Source organism: Peromyscus eremicus, chromosome 2 (genome assembly GCF_949786415.1).
Source record: "Peromyscus eremicus chromosome 2, PerEre_H2_v1, whole genome shotgun sequence".
NCBI lineage: Eukaryota > Metazoa > Chordata > Mammalia > Rodentia > Cricetidae > Peromyscus > Peromyscus eremicus.
Genome location: NC_081417.1, coordinates 148,507,101 through 148,526,722, shown reverse-complemented (window position 1 = coordinate 148,526,722; position 19,622 = coordinate 148,507,101). Strand labels below are relative to the sequence as shown.

The window sequence follows — 19,622 nt, the reverse complement described above, 5'->3', positions numbered from 1 at the left end:
CGTGCCATCACGACCAGTGACCCAATAATTCCTTAAGTCCCTGTTATGTACATACAGGATATTTTTGTGTACTCATGAGTTTAAGCACAGGTTATAAATATCAGGTTAATAAGAGTCACCAAGTAGTCTGAAGTGTGTGCACAGTGCTCAGAACACTCCCCGGCACAGAGTGGGCACAACAAGATACCAAATGTCACCCACAGTGTAGAGGTAGGGCAGCTCCCTAGTTAACAGCCTTATTGCTGGAGCAGAATGGCCACTAATGGCCTGTGACATTTCTGAGCTCTAATGTTGCATCTATACCCTGAGGCCAACAGTGCCCACCCCAAAGGCTGCTGTGAGGATCCACATGGTACCTGGAACACAGCAAGGGAGCAAGGTTGACAGTGACTATTAACTTGGATCTTTAGGACAAACCCTGGGCCCAGCGCTACACTGGAGGAGCATTGTTCAGGGTCTACTGTGTGCCAGGTGGTGTTCTAGGGCAGGGGTACAGTGACGGACTCTACAGATGTAAATTTCCATCCCCAGAGAGATCATCTTCTAGTTGGGGGAAAAAAGAAATAAATCAAATGGATAAGCCTGGGTGGACTATAGGGAATGGGGCCTGGGGAGAGGGCAGGGTGGGGAGGGTACAGTTCTCCATGGGGGTTCGGGGAAGGAATCTCTTTGAAGGAAAGGGGAGAGCCATTTGCAGTGTCTTTGAGAAGAGCACTGTGCACAGAGGAACTGATAAGTGCAAAGGCCCTGGGGTTAGTACATCACGTCAGAATGTATGCGACATAATGGGGGTGCCTTTCACTGTACTCTCTAGCCTTCAGGCCTATAGGTGTGCAGACCCCAAGCCAGGGTGTTCTTCCTCTACAGCTCAAGCTAAGAGAGGGTCCTTGGGGTCCTGGACCAGGTGCTGGAGTGGATCCTACACTGTGAGAGGATACTGTGTCTGCTCTGAACCACAGCCAATGGTGGGGCTGGGCTCCTGGGTGCTGAGTAGGTGGAGTTTGTGGGCGGAGTGTGGGGCTGTGAGCTCCACCACAGAGGCCTCTTGTGTGCAGGCACAGAGGCCCATTGAGAGCCCCCACCCCGGCCCCTGGCCTCAGCCCACGGCCAAGTTCGGGTGAGGAGGCCAGGCCTCTGCCCAGGAATGTGCCCACTCCCGAGGAGTGTTAGAGTGCCACAAAGCCCCTTTCTACCAGGGCCTGGGAAGGGCTGGAGTCCTCCAGCCTGACCCCTTTCCTTGTCCCAAAGCAGAGGCGAGCCAGGGTGAGCACCCTGGGTGGGTCATTAGCCTGAGCTGAGACCTCACCCAGAGCCAAGGGACTGAGATTGCTGGAATTGTGAGGCTGCCTGAGGGAGGGGGTGCTCTGGGCATCTGCCCTGACCAGACCTCCTCCACCTGGCCTCTGACCCCGGCTAAAACATTCACTGAGATAGGAGGCTGGAGCAGAGGAGGATTAAGCTGCATTGAGTCCTGGTGTGAGTAGGAGGCACACACCCCTATCCCCTGTTGGGCCACCCCAGCTCCAAACACCCATTCCTGCTCAGCAGACTCCTCATCATGACTGGGCTGTGTCTCCAGTTGGGGATCCCTTGGGTGGGCAGCAAACCAGCCTGCACTGAGGTTGAGACAAGCTGCTCCCAACTCTAGAGCCTGGCTGCATCCTGGCCAGCACGCCTAGAAGAACAATAGCAGGGTCCTAGCACCGTGTTCCAATCTGGAGCCCTGGTGGGGAGGCACAAGGATTGCCTGGCCTTGACTCTTCAAGAAAGGTGCCTCTGGCTTCCTGTGTGTCCCTTCCCCAAGGTGGGCTAGGCAGAGGAACACGGGGAGGAAAAAAAAAACCAAAACAAAGACTGAATGTCAAGGGTGAGCTGGGAGGGAGGTCTGCAGAACAATGACAGACAGACAGACTGACAGGAAGAGTAGGCACGGCAAAGGAGACAGAACCAGAGACCTTGGGGAAGGGACTCACCGAGAGCAGAGTGGGGAGGTGACAGAGAAGTGTCTGGGCATTGGTAAAGATGGGGAGGAGAAAGGCAGAGGGAGAAGGAAGACACAGTGATAGAGGTGGAGTTGGGGGGGGGGCAAGGAGGAAGTGGACAGAAGTTTCCACAGAGATGGAGAAATCGAGCAGGACCCAAGATGCGGGGAAAGGCTGACGGGCAGGTTAGCGGCTGGAAGGGAAAGGAGAGGACTGAGGCGGATCCAGGGGTGGCCCATGAAGGGTGTGGTCTGGATGAAGCTGGAGAGATAGTCCTGCCTGTCTGCAAGGGACATCTCAGGGGCTGGACACCAGTGTCAAGTCAAGGAGGACAACTCAACATGACCCTACCAGAGTCCTTGCCTGCACTGGAGGGGTGCAGGTCCTGAGCAAGCTCATGTGACACACACTATGACCTTGGGCATCAGGATGCACACCTGTCCCTCCCCGGCTGGGACTGAGCCCAGCTGGGACTGGAGAGTTCAGGCCCTGCCATCTCCTACAAAGGAAAGATCAACCCCTGGGATTGGACCCTCCCAGTAGCTATCCTGCTTCCTTCTGGCCTTGTGGGCCCTCACTCCAGCATCTCAGGAGATGCCAAGGAGCATTGAAAGGAGATATAGTGCAGAAGGCATCCCCCAGGCAGGCCACGGGTGCTCTCGAAGGAACTAGATCAGTGGTTCTCAACCTTCCTAATGCTGTGACCCTTTAATACAGTTCCTCATGTTATGGTGACCGCCTAACCATGAAATTATTTTGTTGCTTCTCCATAACTGCAGTTTTGCCACTGCTATGAATCGTAATGTGAAATGTCTGATATGCAGGGTAGCTGATATGCAACCCCAAAGGGTTTGTGACCCACAGGTCGAGAACCACTGAACTAGATAGGCCAAAGCCTCAACAGGAGGCCGTTTCCAGGGCACATCAGCCAGGCTACTCTGGGATGTGGCTCATGTCTACACAACTACCCAACACCACCATTTCTGTCCCCAGCTAGGTGTCAGGCATCCTGTGGCCCTGCAAAGACCTATGTGTAGGAAAACTTCAGGCAGCAGGCATGTCCGGGTGCCATGAGATCCATGAGATCACAAGGGGCCAGGCTGCCAGGGGCCAGTCTTGCACACAGCGGCCCAGGTGGGAGGCCACCCTCAGACACGTGGGCATAGTGGATGCTCCTGCTACACCAGCTGAGGGAAAATGACCTCAGTCCTGGAAGATACCTAACTACTTTGAACACTGAGAGGCAGGCTAGCTTTCTGTTCCAATCAGAACTGAGCTTCTTGTGGTGACTGTCCGGAGTTTTGTGCTGGTGACACAGGAAAACGGCCAAACTTGCCCATTCCCAACCTCGCAGGTGCATCAGCTCACACAACTGCCATTCAGCAGGAAAAGGACCATCCCCACAGGACCATCTCTCAGGACCCTTGGGCCTTCAGCCAAGAGATGGGGCCTCTGCAACCAATAGGTCTGCTCTGGGCCTTCCGTCAGCAACTTACCCATCTGGAAGTCCCCGCTGCCCAGGTCTCCACTGCCCAGGCCATCTGCACAGAAAAGGGAGACTTAGTTCAGCAACGAATACCCACTGAGCACAGTACAAGGCATTGCTGTAGGCTCCTGACCCAGTGGTGAAGGTCATTCCAATACAGAATAGCTATCCCACTCCCATCCCATGCCTAGTTAGCTTGAAGGCCTCCATCATAGGGTGCGGACGGAGGCCCCAAAGTCCAAGGACCATCTGTCTGATGGGTCACAGGAGCCAGGTCAGCCTGACCTCCAAGTAGGGACAAGGAGAAGGGGAGGTGGAGGGGTGGCCAGTGTCCCCTACTGTGCACTGTCAGCCATCTTCCCATTGGTCTTAAAGGCCCCAGGCAGCAGAGAGGAGCAGTGGCCAGCCCGGAGTCACAGAGATTGCAAGTAGAGGATACTGGGATCATGAGACCAGGGTACTGGACATACATTTCCACATCCTTTTTGTTTGTTGCTTTTAAAAAAAATGTATACTTATTTGTTTAGTTGTTTGTCTATTTAGTGTATGTGTGTGTTTGTGCCTCAGTGAGTACGTGGAGACTCTAGTTGGTTCCTTTCTTCTATCACGTGGGTTCTGAGGATTGAACTGAGGTCGTGAGACTTAGTGGCAAGCACCTTTACCCACTGAACCATCTCACCAGCCCTTGTCTATTTTGTGTGTGTGTGTGTGTGTGTGTGTGTGTGTGTGTGTGTGTGTGTGTGTGTGTTGGTAGTGGTTGTTTTTGGGTTTTGGTTTGTTTTGGACAAGGTCTCATTTATATCAGGCTGGCCTTGAACTCATATGTTACAGAAGCTAGCCTTGAACTCTTGATCTTCCTGCCTCCATCTCCCAAGTTCAAGAATTAATTAGATGAGTACCACCATACTCAATTTATGGCCCATCTTTTAAGGTCCCACCTCGGGTAACTTTCACAGGACCTTCTTAAGCTCTGACAGGAGGAGTCAGAACTGTTCCTGGAAGCCCTCCCTCCAGGGAGACCCCTGGCTTACCTCCTGATGCGTCATCAGCCAGCAGGTCCTCATCGTCGGAGAGGTAGGAATGGGGCCAGCTAGTCCAGCCAGCTGTGACAGTCTCGGTGTCCTCAGGCAGGGAAAGGTCATCATAGGCCCTCAGACTGTGCGTCACCTATAGGAGATGACAGGCTATGAGTCACCCTCTGCAGTTAACTGCCAAACCCCAAGGCCCTTCTCCTCACTTCAGAGGGGGCCCAACAATCCATGCCAAAGCCCCACAGGGTCGTTAGACTCACTATGGCTAACACAGCCAGGAGGAGCCTGAACCGCTCTTTGGGACTCAGCTTCCCCCAATCCCACCAACTTCTGGAGGCCTCAGAGCCCAATGTGCAGATTCTCAAGAACTCAGCAGGTAAAGTGGACAGTAAAAAGAAGATCACTTTTTAAAAAAAGGTGGCTTCTTTTTCTTTGGAGAAATAAGGCTCACCTAGGACATGAGAGTGGGCAAGGGGACAGACACAGGTAGGTATGAGGTGACCTGGGTCAGCAGAGATAAGAGACATAATCGGGTAGAGGAGTGTGGCCAGTTGACGTGTGGAGGGGACATAGGCAGAAGTGGGGGGATTCATCTATAACAGTTCCTCCTTAGGTCCTTGGCCTTCTTCACCAGGTCTGGAGTCCAAGCCTGGCTGCAGGCAGCACATTCCACTGCTCAGAACACTTAAGAGTCCTGCAGCTAGTCTACATGGAGGCGAGACAGACATCAACTCCCCATGACCTCAGGCTAATGCTAAGCTCAGCTGGATTTGAGGCATCTGTCCTAGAAAAGCTGGGGGTATAGGGGGAAGAGGGGAGGGAGGCTGTGTGCAGCACACAGGCCAAGCAAGAAGCCCCAGGACCCAGGCTTTTCCACGACATGGCAGTGGACAGTGAATGCTAGCATCCATTTGGACAATATCAAGATGTTTTTAAAGGCGTTGTCCAGGTAACTAAAGGGTAAACCACCCAGGGAGCCCAAAGGCCGAGAGGCCCCAAGCGCAGGAACACAGTATTCAACAGCCCCAGAACAGTCCAGAATCCCCGGTGAAAGGGCCTCAGGCACTACCGGGGCTCAGCAGTGTCTGAGCAGCCTGGACTGGACAGAAGGAACTCAGTTCCCTTTGAAAATCAAACAGCTACACCAAGTAGCGAGGTCCAAGCTGAGGGAAAACTGCAGTTCTACAGTCCACAGCCCCCATGCCTGATGCTCCAGGGCCCTCTGCCACAATGTCCTTCCTCCCCTGGTTTGTGGACCAACTCTTATTACCCTCTACATCTATGTCTCCTAGGCATTGTCCCTCTCAGTGCCCAGAAACAAAAAGGCACGGTTAGCCAGGAGTAATGGCTCATACCTATAATCCATTAGCATGACCCTCAGTTCCTGCACAGTGACAGGCAGCAGATAGTAAGACCGACCCAGGGATCATGTGTCCACTTATGGGGACTTGGGTGAGAGAGGGTACCCTGCACACTGACAGGAAGCCAGATCAGCAATTTGCCTGGGCTGTGAACTAGACAGGTGGGTCAGAAGGGACTCATGACATTTTGGGGAAAATGTTCCAGTGCATGCGTCATGCTCACATACATTATTGACCTGTATGCTTGAAGTAAGTCCGTTTTATTCCAGTCACTTGTGCATCACAAGGAAGACAAAAAAGAAAGTTCTAAAGAGATCTCCAGACTCCTTGCCTTTCACAGCCACCTCCGCCCTGGCCAGGTCCTGGACCCTGGTGGGCTCACACTGGACCACTAGACAGAAGCAGCCTGAAGACGGGGCAGTGATTGGCTCAGCTCTGCTTTCTCAGCACACACAAGCAATCCTTGAACACATGAGTAAGAGATAGCAGCTGTGATCCAACCCACCGACCTATGTTGGTGCAGATCTATGTGCAGATCTCCTCTCCCAACCCCACCCTCGGGCTGAGAATTCCTGGGTTCAGGGACTGAGCACCATTTGGTCACTTCGTGTCTGCCGGGCTGAGCTGCACTGCCTTCACCCAACACTCTGGTATGGCCTACTGCTCTGTCCTCGCAGCCGAAGAGCGGCGCCACCAGCTGACCCTTCTCTCCCCACCACATAAGGGCTCGCCCTGCCCAGAATGGTAGCCAAAGGACTTGCGGTCTATGTCTGTATGCACACAGGTATGTGGCTTCAGAATCTTCAGAACCAGTAGCTGAACATGGTGGCATATGCCTATAATACCAACACTCAAGGGGCCAAAGCAAGAAGGTCATGAGTTCAAGGACAGCCTGAGCCTTACTGAGACTGTGTCTCAAAACAACAACAACAAACAAAAACAAAAACAAAAATCCAAAACCAAGAAAACAAAGGCTAGGGGATGTCTCAGTAGTTCATCCATAGAGCTCATATGTGCAAGGCCTTGGATTTGGTCCCAAGTACCACCATCAGAGCCCAAGGTAGTTTCTCATCCCAGGTCTGACAGACTTGTGCATATCCAGGGGACTCTCACAGTCATTAACAGGACCAGAGAGGCTCTGCCTCCTTCCCTGCCTGGGAGTAGGGGTGGCTGGAGGGTGAGTCTTGAACAGGCCTTGATTGACACAAGGGGACAAAGAGGCTAGGGTTCGTGTGGGGGCACTGATTTGGGGCAGGAGGTTTGAGAGAGGACGTACTCGGGTCCTCTCCAGAAGAGTCATTATGCTATGCTCACACCCTCCCAGCGCCCATGCGAGCAAGGCTACAGAGGCGAAGCTCGAGGCGCAGATTCCTGGCACCACTCAGAGGCTGCTGTCTGGAAGCAAGGTCCAGAGCTTTGTAGGGAGGAAGGGGGTGGGGGAGTAGAGCCTGGAACCGGACAGGAAATAGCAAAGTGAAATTCAACAGGGAAAAACATGCCAGGAACACACATCTGCAGGAAGGCCAAGAGTGCGGGGCACTGAGTCAGAAGTCCCCCAGCCCAGAAACCCAGGTTGTACACGCCAGCTGCTGTTGCTTGTAGCTCCCTCCCCAGGATCTGAGTATCCGGGGACAGCCAGGGCCCTCAGGGGCAGCCAGGGCCCGCAGCGACAGGCCAGGCAGTCAGGGGCAGAGGCTTCATTTGCAAAAGGCTGCCCATCCCAAGGCAGATGTGTTTCACATCTGGGAGAGGAGATGGAGCCAGAGGGAAAGAGGCTCTGGAAAAAAGCAGTGTGGGGCTGGACGCCCGATGATAGAGGAAACTCGGAGCTGGCCGGCTTAGTCTTTGCTTGGGATAGCCAGAGATAGTCAGAGCCAGGTCTCCCTCGCTCACAGAGCGTTCCCTGCACACCAGGAACGCCCGAATTGGACAGAGAAAGATGGGTTTAGCTGCGGGAGCTGAAGGGTCTGGTGGTCTGGCTGCCAGACCTGGGCTTTGACCACTGAGTGCTGGGGACCCCAGGACTCTCTCTCAGAGCTCCCCTAAGCACACGCACTTCACCCAGAGAACTACAGCTCACAAAGATCCGGAGGGAGTGGGACAATGGTGTGTGGCCCTCACACAGAGATAATCAAGGCCAGTGGGGAAGGAAGACCTTGCCTAGATCACAGTGGGGCTGACCTCTGCTAACCAGGCAAGGCTGGAGCACTGGGCTTGACCTCACGGAGGCCGCGCAAGGACAAAGCAGACAGCAGTACCAGAATGCCCAGGGCCGCCCAGACTTCATCCCCAACCTGAATGGCCCAGCTCCCTGAGTGGCCCCGGGGGTGCTGGGCTGGCAGCAGCCTGGCTTGTGCAGTGTGTTCCTTAAGTCCTAAGGAGGGCCATGGGTAACTCCAAGGTCAGAGGCAGAAATAGAACCCAGGCTTCCTGCCCTGTAGCCTGTCTCCGGCCATGAGGGAGCCCTGCTTCCTCCCAGAGGAACAGGAGCACTCCAGCAGGCTAGAGGGAGATCTGAGCCAGTGAGGAAGGAGCCAAGCTGAGAGGGGGATTTTCCAGACCTGTAGGTTGCTGGGGGTTGGGGGGGGGGCGTGGAGGGGGGTAGCTGACTCATGCAGGCCAAGGCCAAAGTCTGTTCTAACATGCTGGGAACAACTACTTGAGGCAAGGATATAGGCAGGGTGGTCCCCAGTGACAACTGTTCTCTGAACCCAGGCAGGTGGCACATAGGCAGGGTACCAGACAGGAACTTCTGGGAGGCACCACTCTCAAACACTGGGAGTGTGTCTAGGTTTTCCTGATGAGGACAAGGGACACATGGAGATCCCTCTGGGTCCAAGGCCTACAGAGGTCCAGAGGGACAAGGAAAGAAGGCACAGAAACTAGGTCATCCTTTTCAGCCTCCATGAGGCTACAGAGGGAGTCAAGGCTGGCTAGGATGCTCTCAGAGTGGAGAGACACGTAAGGCATGGAAACCAGACAAGGAAGCCAGGCAGTGGTGATGCACACCTTTTATCCCAGCACTCCGGAGGCAGAGGCAAGCGGATCTCTGTGAGTTCAAGGCCAGTCTGGTCTACAGAATTGAGTTCCAGGATAGCTATGCAGAGAAACTGTCTCAAAAAACCAAAAAAAAAAAAAAAGAAAAAAAAGAAAAAAAAGAAAAAGGAAGAAAGAAAAGAAAAGAAACCAAACAAGGCCCAGAGCATGGGGACACAGGTACATACCGGACAGAGCATGTGGGCTCCCACAGTGTTGAGGGTGCTCCTTTCAAAGCTTATACCACAAGACTGCTTCTAAGACTGCTCAAATTGCCGGGTGGTGGTGGCACACGCCTTTAATGCCAGCACTCGGAAGGCAGAGGCAGGAGGATCTCTGTGAATTCGAGGCCAGCCTGGTCCACAGAGTGAGTTCCAGGAAAGGCGCAAAGCTACACAGAGAAACCCTGTCTCGAAAAACCAAAAAAAAAAAAAAAAAAAAAAAAGAATGCTCAGATCAAAGCTGGTGACAGACAGAAGCATAATGAGAGAGGATGGTCAGAGCCAGAGGGGCTGGGGAGGTGACCCAGTGGGAAAAATGCTTGTTGATCAAACATGAGGACCTGAGTTACACACACACACACACACACACACACACACACACACACACACACACACACGAAGAGCCAGACTTCATGGAGGTTTTCTCAGGCCAAGCCCTTCCCACACACCATGTAGACCAACCATTTATCCTCACAGCAACTCCACAGGCCTGATGTTACAGGGACACCATTCTGCACCCACAAAAAGGGAGAACCCATGAGTTCCTTCTGCTGCTCTGGAAACAAGGTTTCACTATGTAGCCCAGGCTGGCCTAAACCCTTCTGCCCCAGCCTCCCGAGGGCTGGGATCATAGGTGTGTTCAACCACACCTAATGCTTTTTAGTTTTTATTTTGGGTTTCTTTTGTTGTTTTGTTTTTGAGACAAGGTCTCCCAGGCTGGCCTCAAACTCACTATGGAAACAAGAATGACTTTGAATTCATGATCTTGCTGCCTCCAGATCCACAATGTTGGAATTACAGGAATAAGACACTGTGCCCAGTATGTTTTTGTTTTGATCTTTGAGACACAGTCTCACTGTGTAGCCCTGGCTAGTCTAGAATGCCCTATGTAGACCAGGCTGGCCTCAGATTTACGGAGGTTTTCCTGTCTTTGCCTGAGTGCTGGGTTTTAAGGCTTAAGACACTCAAACCAACTGAGTTACATGATTTTGGTAGCAATGGTCATGTGTTTGATTGTGGGATGTGGTCCCGGGTCCCACTGAAGATGTCACTTCACAGTAGGCAAATGCTTTGTGTCTCCTTTCTCAAACTCAAACATTTCTGGATTCCAAACTACCTCTGACCCCAAGAGTTTCCACTGCCATTATGAACTTATTTCTGTTTTATGCATGAGGAAGCTGAGGCTCAGAGACTGCCATCTGTACACCTGTGATCAGGCAGCTGCGGTGTGGACAACAGCTATTCTGGAAGTATTGAAAACAGTAGCATAAAGGGAGGTCAGAGTGGAGGTGAGGGTGGGTGTGCCTGAGGGGTGATGCTTACAGAAGGTGGGGTGTGCGCTCAGGCCTGGGGTCACCTCCTGGTTTGGAATGAGAGAGGCTGGCTAAGTGGCAGGGCCTAGGCTGGGGTGAGCCACGGAGCTGGGTTTCTGCTCCAGATACCTGCCAACTCTGAAGGCTGACAGGGGTTCTCTGGAGACATTCTTCACATGCCTTAGGTGGCCAGCTCCCAGCCTCTGTCTTCATGGCCCAGGTCTGGAACTGAGCCCCCTCCACCCCCACAGCTGGTCAGGAAGTTCTGAGCCCCTCCCCCTCCAAGCAGTCCCCAGGGTGGCTATGGCTGCCCAGGGCAAGGCTCCAGGCATCTGGGGCTGGAGTGAGCTCACCTCATCAGAATCCTGAGACAGTGGGGGTGGGTCTGACCACTTGCCGCCTCCTCCCACGGTCCATAGGCCACAGCCCCAAACCTTAGCCCCTCTGCCATGATGCAGGTGCCTAGGAAGACCCCAACAAGCACAAGCTCCTCCACTCCAGTCCAGGCCTTAGGGACAGGGCCAAGATGCCCCCTCCCCCCATTGCCCAGTGTCCTGTTGAGGGCAACAGACAGCAGAGGAGAAGGAATCTGTCAGAGCAGCAGTTTGCTGTGCAAACTGCCAGGGGCGGGTGAGCGTAACACAAAGGCCCAAAGGCCTTTAATCCCCTGGCAGTCTGAGAGGGGCGCCGGGCCGGAAAAGAGATGGCCATGCCTCCTCTGGCAGGCCCATGCGCCCGTGCCGCCCGGGAGGCCTGCCAGCTTCTCACACTTGGGCCCTCAAGGCGGCAAGCAGGACCTTTGCCAACCACTCGGCTGGGAAGAATTCGCTCCCCGAAAGGAGGACAAGGGTGCACACTTGGAATGGCGTTGTGCACTGGGTGCCGACCGAGGTCTTTATGGGGTGTATAGCACTCAGATCCATAACAAGTAGTGGAAAACCCGGCAGAGAGAGGTGAAGTCACCTGCCAAGGTCACACAGCTAATGAGAACTACACTGGAAATCCAGGCCTCTAGGCTTACCTGCCTGTCCCTACTAGCTCAGGAGCAGGGCCCAGGAGACACTTGATTGACCTCTGACACCAGCTCTCCCAGGCCTGGGATCTGGAAAGGCTGCATTCCAGCCAGGGGCACTAGGGGACACTGAGGAGGATCAGGGCTTTTGGCACAAGCCCAGGCAGCAGGAAGTTGGGGCTGGAAGCTTTGTGATGTGGCTTTGAACAGCACCCACCTCCTGCTCCTTTCCCTTTTAGCAGCTTCAGGGGTCCCCATCATCCACACAGGGTCCACACCAGCCCATTTCAGTTGCTATATATACCAGGATGGTGGTGACTTTTACTGCTATTTTGCTTTGTTCTTTAAAATCTTTTTTTTCTCACTATAGACCCCTGGCTAGCCTGAAACTGTAGAGTCCAGGCTGGAATAAAACCTGTGGTGATTCTCCTGCCTCAGCCTGCAGAGGACTGGGCCCACAGGTATGCACCACCACGCCTGGCTAGCAAGTGGAATCAGAGGCTCATGAAGACGCATGGACAGTGAACTCTGCCGCTGGCTAGCCTTATCCAAGGCCCTGAGGGACTCGCTGTCTCAGTGTCCCTCTTACATAGCTGGGCTGGCATCAATGCCCAGTTTCTTCTGATCAGACAGGATAAAAGAAAGCATGATAGCTCTGCATATTGGGAGACTTGGAAGTGAAATAGGGAGAGCCAGACCTGGCCGGCACTCAGTCAGACACCTTGATTTCAGGCCACCAGGCCACATTCTAGATGGGTGGCCCTGGTTTCTCCATCTTTGGATGCTCAAAGTGAAGAGTGCCACCTGCCAGACCTGCCCTTTGACCTCTACTTCCTGAGTTCTAGTCTGCTGGGCCCATGTAGAGGGGTAAACCAAACCAAGGGTAACGGTTTAGACCTATAATCTTAGCACTGGGGAGATAGGGCAGGAGGGCTGTGAGTCAGAGGCTAGCCTGATCTACACAGTGAATTTCAGGTCAGTGGGATGCACAGAAAGACCCTGTCTCAAAACCATGACAGAGTGTTTGCCCAGCATGCACAAAGCCCTATGCTTAACTGCCAGGACCACATAAACTGGGTGTGATGGTGTATGACTGTAATCCCAACACCTAGGAGGCAGAAGCAGAAGGATCAGGAGTTCAAGGCTATCCTCAGTTATGTAGTGAGTTTGAGGCTAGCCTGGACTACATGAGCTCTCTTAACTCTGTGGGAGTCCCGACCAGCAACCCAGTGAGGAGCATATAGTATGAGAAGGGCTGTGAGGGGGAGCACCGAGGCTGGGGGAGGACCGAGGCTGGGGGAGGACAGAGGCTGGGGGAGCACCAGGCTGGGGGAAGACAGAGGCTGGGGGAGCACAGAGGCTGGAGGAGCACAGAGGCTGGGGGAGGACAGAGGCTGGGGGAACACCGAGGCTGGGGGAGGACAGAGGCTGGGGGAACACCGAGGCTGGGGGAGGACAGAGGCTGGGGGAACACCGAGGCTGGGGGAGCACAGAGAGGTTGCTCACTTAGCAAGTGGGTAGAGAGGGAACTGGTCTTGATAAGTTGTGCCTGAGTGGAAGTGGAGCAGGGGATAGGTGATGCTCTGTGTAGGAGGGCACATGGGTTCAGCGGCAGGAGGGCATGTGGAGGGCAGGAGGGAGTGGTGCAGAAGGGCATGTGTGGTAGAGAGCATCAGGGAAACAATGCCTGCACTTTCCCACTTCCAAGTGCTTGGCCCTCAGCTACACTGTGGACCCTGAAGGCTCCCACTCCCCACAGACCCTACACTCCCTTCAGGCTCCCAAACACATCCCAAGAATGGCACCCTACCTGGAGGCTGGGGTAGCTATTGTCCAGCTCCAGGGAGCACACAGGAATCCCTCTGGGAAGTGTTCCTACCTAACTAACCCTTAGGCCAGGTATGGTCAAGGCTGGTGGTGGGTGCAGCTTGCAGGGGCTGCCCAGCAATGGTCCCTGGGGCTGAACACTGTCTCCCAAGCACAGCCGGTGCTAACTGCTTGCAGCGTTCACGTGCCGCCTCCTGTTCCCGGCCTGCCTTACGTCTCAGGTTCTCTGGCTCCTGGCAGCCCTGCTGCTGTGGAGTGTTGGTCTGTCTGGAGGATTTTTAGGCCAGTCCCATCTGGCTGAGCCTACAGATTTCTCTAATGAGGCTGGGGGCTGCTCCCCAAACTTTCATTGAAGTAAGACACCAATAATGACAAAGCCTACTCCCTGAACCTACTATATCAGGCCTTTCTGCTGCCTTCAAACCACCAGAGGATGAGAAGAAAAGCCTATGGCAACTGGTGTACAGACAGACAGACAGACAGACAGACAGACAGACAGACACACACACACACACACACACACACACACCTGCCAACCTCCTCTGTTCCAGTCTCTCTCCTCCAGCTACATTGCCTTCTCAATAGTATCCAGAAACACCCGCCCCTTCCTACCCCCCCAGGGTCTTGGCACTTGTGTTCTCCGCTTTGGTCTCTGTTCCCACACATTCCATCAGTCATCCTTCTCTTCCCCCAGTTTTTGCTCAAATGTCACCTTTTAGAGACCATCCAGGTGACACTCCAGGCCTTGAACCCATGCTGGTTCCTTCTCATCCCCTCACCCTCCTCCTGGCTCTCGCTGGCCACTTCATTCTGTTGGCACATTTACCTGTCAACCTTTCCCTCCACTAGAAAATTCCACCAAGTCAGGACCTCTGCCCATGTGCCCTGCAGCGGTTCCTCCAGCACTCTGTCCATGGCAGGTGCTCATCATATTTGTTAAATTCAAGAACACATGGGAGCCGGGCAGTGGCGGCGCACACCTTTTATCCCAGCACTCGGGAGGCAAAGACAGGTGGATCTCTATGAGTTTGAGGCCAGCCTGGGCTACAGAGCAAGTAGCCCACAGGCCAGCCAAAGCTACACAGAGAGACTCTGTCTTGAAAACAAACAAACGAAAAACAGATGGGGGTTGGGGTATACTACAGAGATGGCTCAGTGGTTAAGAATGCATTTTGTTCTTACAGAGGACCTGGGTTTGAGTCCTAGCACCCACACTGGACTATAACTCCAGCTTAGGGGATGGGATTAGAGCCCTTGGCACACACCCACACCCTGGTGTGCGCATATTCATACACATACATGTAATTAAAATTAATAAAAATTTCCCTCTCTCTCTCTCTCTCTCTCTCTCTCTCTCTCTCTCTCTCTCTCTCTCTCTCTCTCTCTCTCTCTCTCTCTTGAGACAGGGTTTCTCTAACAGCCCTGGCTGTCCTGGAACTTGCTTTGTAGACCAGGCTGGCCTCGTATTTTTTATGTAGATGTATGCCATGTGTATACAGGAGCCCAGAGAGTCCAGCAGCAGGAGCTGGAGTTAGAGATGGTTGTGAGCTGCCTGATGTGGGTGCTGGAAACTGAACTGGGGTCCTCTGGAAGAGCAGAAAGTGCTCTTAACCACTGAGTCATCCCTCCAGCACCAGCAATAAATTTTAAAACAAAACAAACAAAAAACCTCCACTGGGATTTACCAGTGAAGAATCTGAGGTTCAGAGAGCCAGCTTGCCCATAGTTACAGAGTTGTAAAGACCTGAGACTTGAACCCAGGACCCCTGGGCGCAAGCCTAGAAGGAATGCTACATCTAGTTCTACCTCCTGGCATCTCTTTGCTCCCTAATGCCTGGGCTTTCCTGCTAGATAACCCCCCTGAGGGGCAAATGATTATCACAGTATCCGAAGACAGGCAGAGGCCTCAGAGAGGGGTAGAGCCAGAGCTCTCGTACTAGGGCCTTGTTCAAGACAGCCAGGCAGCCAGGCAAGCAACCAGGCTTCGGTGAGGTTTTCAGTATGGTTGCTGTGGACATCTACCACAGGAAAAAACAGGCTGAATGGCAGCTGGATCCTGGGTCAAGGAGGCCAGCATCCCTACCCTAGGATTTCCTCATCTGCTTCCGGGACAGGGAGGAAGCAGCAGCGGGCCAGGCCCACGGCTGCTGCAATGGGAATGAGCAGGAACCCCTACCGCCCCCCACCCCCATTTCCTCACAACAAATGTTCATTTCAGGGCACAGTAGTCCTGGGACAGGAGTAGGTATAAGGACTATGCAGACAGGTGTACCTGGGAAAGTCCACACCACCCCACCCCCCGCGCCCCCAGCCTGTCTCCCCACCTCATGAAGGAAGAGATCACCTAATTCCCAAATGTGTGTAACTTGGAACCTTTTCTCCCTGCAAAGCTCCCATTGCCCTTGCGGAGGAGGTCCTGAGCTTGGTTCCCAGCACCCATACTGGGCCACTCACAGCTGCCTGTAACTCCAGTTCCAGAGGGTCCCAGCTTCCATGAACTCCGAGTTTCCTTCTGGCTTTGCAGCTTTAGCACACTGAAACCCTAAAACCTTAGGGTTCAAAATCCCAGCTGTGACTCCCCTCAGCAGGAGGGCCAGCTCCTGGGGGTGATAACAAAGTCGGGACAAGCCAAGTCATAAGGCTGGGCTGGGGGTCTCCCTACCCTTCCTGCTTCAGGGAGCTTGCAAGACGAACGCACAACAGCAAGAGAAAATAAATGAAACATACATCAGAACCTGGGGTGGCCAGACAGACAAGCCTGCAGAGACACACTGGTCAAATTCACTGTCATTGTCTCAAACTTTCCAGTGGTCCATGGGAAGCAAGAAATCCAACCTGTCCGGGATTCCATGTCCTGTTTCTTAAAAGAACACAAATATTCCTGATCCATCCCCAAGCGATGAGGCTGCTCTGGCGACCTCTGCCTTATTTGTGGAGCTGACGTTCCCTCACAGTCCTCTGATGGAGACCCTATGAAGCTGAGGCCAGAGACAGAGGCTCCGGGGATCAGGGTGGCAAGGACGGAGTTGAGGGAGCACCCTCCCCCCACACCTCATCCCAGCATCATTGGTCTGGGCAAGATCACCCATCACTCCCCAAAGCTAAATGCAACCAGTGCTCAAAATAGCCAGAGCTGGTAAAGGTGCCAGGAGGCCCTGGGCGGGGACTGGACTAGGCCTGCCTCCAGGAGGGCCCTGTAAGCCAACGTACATATCCCCCACACACAAAGGGGCACGTTACCCCAGGCACGCAAGCCTCCCTGGGAGTTCCCCACCCACTGGCTCCCTCTTTGGCAGTAAGTTGCTCATGCTTCTGCCCTGCCCTTCCCAGGCCTTCCTGCAGGAGGCAAATGGAAAAGTAGTAGCAGAAACACAGAAACACCATATAGGGAAGCATCCTGGATCTCCTGTCCCCACCTCCAGGCCCAGCCTCCCTCAGGACCTGCTAGGCTCTATGAGCTCTCTCTCTATCTCTCAACCTTGGGCCGAGACAATGGGGGCTATTCTGGGCAACATGGGAGTATTTAAAGACCTGGCTGGGCCTCCTCCTCGGGGAACAAGAAGTCTTGCCCTCCACAGGACCTTCCTGAACTTGTCGCTGCCCAGACCTCAATGGCTGCATCCCCTAACACTTCCAATAATCTCTTCAGGCTGGGGCCCTGGGGAATTGAGCATTAAGCGGTCTCTCATGCTCAGCAGCAGGAACAAGTCACAGACCCTTCGAAAAGCAGGGTTCTAGGCCCTGAGCAGCCATCTACCCATGCTCTCTGGGTCCCAGAGCTCTCATCTGCAGCCCTGATGTATTTGGATCACAATATCCACATTTGCAGAGCTAGCCAGAGGCTTCTGCAGTTAACATGAAGGCTTTTCTCTCCAGCCACTACAAAGAGGAGCCGGGTAAATGTGAGCAGTGGGTTGGGGAAGTTTGGTCAATTTTTCACGGCTCTCTTTTCAGCACCTGGTACACAGTTGGTGCCAAATATTTACTCAGTGGTACAAATGTTTGCAGGATGTGTCTGGAACCCCTGTAGAGTGTACAAATGGTAGCATTCTATGATGACAATGCTGCCTGCTTCTTTGAGCTCTGTGGGTGAGCCTGGGCTAAGTACTGCTGGATACTCATTGTCTCATCTAATTGGCTCAATTCCAAGAGGCTGATACTACTGTCACCTGACCGTATCAGCAAGAACATGGAAGTCCCATCCCAAATGATAGGTCAGCTTGCCTGAGTGGTTAAGCTGGTAATGGGACTGTGAAGTTTCTCTCTCCTTGCATGAATGTGCCTTAAAGACAGGAGCAGGGGACACTGGACTGGGGGCCAGAAGCCAGAAGTTGACTACGATGTAGCTCTGTGACTTGCTGAAAGTCACTTGGCCTCTCTGAATCTGTTTCCTCTTGTATAAAAACAGGACGTTCATCTCAGTGTCTTAAGATCTTTAGCGGGATCAAAGGGACTGAAGGATGTGACCATGCCCCCTTCCCATGTGCCCCATCCTCTTCCAGAGGCGGGGCTCAGAAGGACGGTGGGAAGCACACCAGGAGGAGGGGGGGTGTGGACTCGGGAACAAGCACAGCTGCTGCTGATAGAGCTGGGCTCGGCCCCAGCTGAAGGAGAAGAGCAGCCTGGGAAGTCACCTCTGGCCCTCCTCTGTCACCCTTCCCGGCTGACAGCTGCTGGGGCTTTGGGGCCGAGGGCCCCAGAGCAGGCAGAGAGGGAGGGGGCAGTGCTAGCTGGCTGGGGTTATCTCAGTCCTCAGGCAGCCACTGCCCAAGTCCCAGGGGCCTAACTAGGCCCACTAGCCAGGATGCCAGGCTGGCTGCCCCATCCACCCCCAGCCCTTCACCTAGTTCTGGGGGAGTCTGGCTGAGGGTGGAGGGCTGGAGCAAAGGTCTGTGGGTGGAACATGGGCTGGGGGCCCTATTGACGTTTCTGCCCACAGTCCCCTTTGTCCCTTTTGGGGGATCCTTCTTAGGATCCTTCTTAGGAGAACTTGGCCTACCTCAGGCCTCACTCAGCTCTGCACTCCCGGCCAGCTCTAGCCCACATGCCTCTCTCTCCTCTGAACTCTTACACACCCATAATTAACACTGACCATATTTTCCAAGGCAAAACCTCAAGAAATTGTAGAACAAAGGCTTTCTGGGCTGCTTCCGGGTGCTGGAGGCAGCTTGGGAAATGTAGTTTGGACACAGAGGTGTTCAAATTACTGCAGCATGTTAATACTTCTAGGGAAAGACTAAATGTGCTCTGTTAACAAATCAGAAGCCATCCTAGGAAGTGTATAACAGCCACATGCCACATGTCACTTCCCACTGCTGGGCACTGGACACCAGCCGTGTAGCTATCCAGCTGTATGGTCCTGGGCAACTCATTTGACTTCTCCAAGCCTCTATTTCTCAACTTGAAAACGGGAATAAAAATGACCGTCTCATTCAAAAGAACAACCTAAGGGCTTTGCATCGGGCACTTACAAGGTATGTTATTCCTTCTTCCCCTCTCTTCCTTCCTATCCCTCCCCACTCCCTCAAACCCACCACCAAGAGTGTGCTCCCCACAACTAACAGGAAAAACAATTCCTGTCACTAAGACTCAAGAGAGAGACATGACTACAGAAAGTTCCAAAGTATCCCCAGAACCTGGGCTACCAGGGTTGGAAAGGATCACAGGAGCAGATACCCTTCTCTTCTCAGAAGGGGCAAGAGATGCACAGAGAGGGTTAGTAAGCATGGTTAGTGTGACCAGCAAAGGTTGGAGGGCCTGTTCAAATGTCATCTCAACACCGCTGGCTGCTAGGAACACAACACTCGAGCCTAATTTTCTTATTTCGAAAGCCCCATGGCGATGGTCCAGGAAAAAGTTGGTTGCGAGGAAAAGACCCAGCTCTGGAGAGGAAGAACTTGCCAGGGACATGATGAGGGAGGAAGACCCAGGGTCCAGGCTTCCTGGCTGCTAACACAGGACCTATCACCTTCCTAGCCACTTCTTCCCTTCTTGGGGACAGGGACTCCCCAAGGTCAGGATGAGGGTTTTAGGAGTATGGCAGCAACGAGGTCTGGGGCTGAGGGGGTGGTGGGGGTGAGATGGGACCTGAGACCCACCAGGTCTCAATCTCTGGGACTACAGATGATCCCTCCAGCATGCCATGCAGCCCCAGACAGGCCCGCCCAGAAGTAACGGGAGGAATGGCTAGCGAGCAAGGGGTGCCCGTCCTTGGCAGGGAACACTACATTGCTGGGGACTCCGGTTACCGGAAATGGTAAATCTCCCTGCTGCCTGTCACCTCCGACTAGGAATGTCTGCTGCCAGGGGAGGAGGGAAGAGCCCTCTGTCCACCTGCCCCTAAATGCGCCAGG

At 53.7% G+C, this 19,622-nt stretch overlaps 1 protein-coding gene across 2 annotated transcripts in view; it reads right to left on the bottom strand.

Moving 5' to 3' along the window:
- Hspg2 (heparan sulfate proteoglycan 2) overlaps positions 1-19,622 on the bottom strand; it is a 100,854-nt gene that overhangs the window by 62,317 nt on the left and 18,915 nt on the right. For both annotated transcript variants that reach the window (XM_059255221.1, XM_059255222.1), the window contains exons 2-3: positions 4,500-4,635; positions 3,479-3,523 (exon numbers count right to left, since the gene is read on the bottom strand). In XM_059255221.1, the coding sequence (XP_059111204.1) occupies positions 3,479-3,523; positions 4,500-4,635 (181 nt within the window). The remainder of the gene's footprint in view (positions 1-3,478; positions 3,524-4,499; positions 4,636-19,622) is intronic.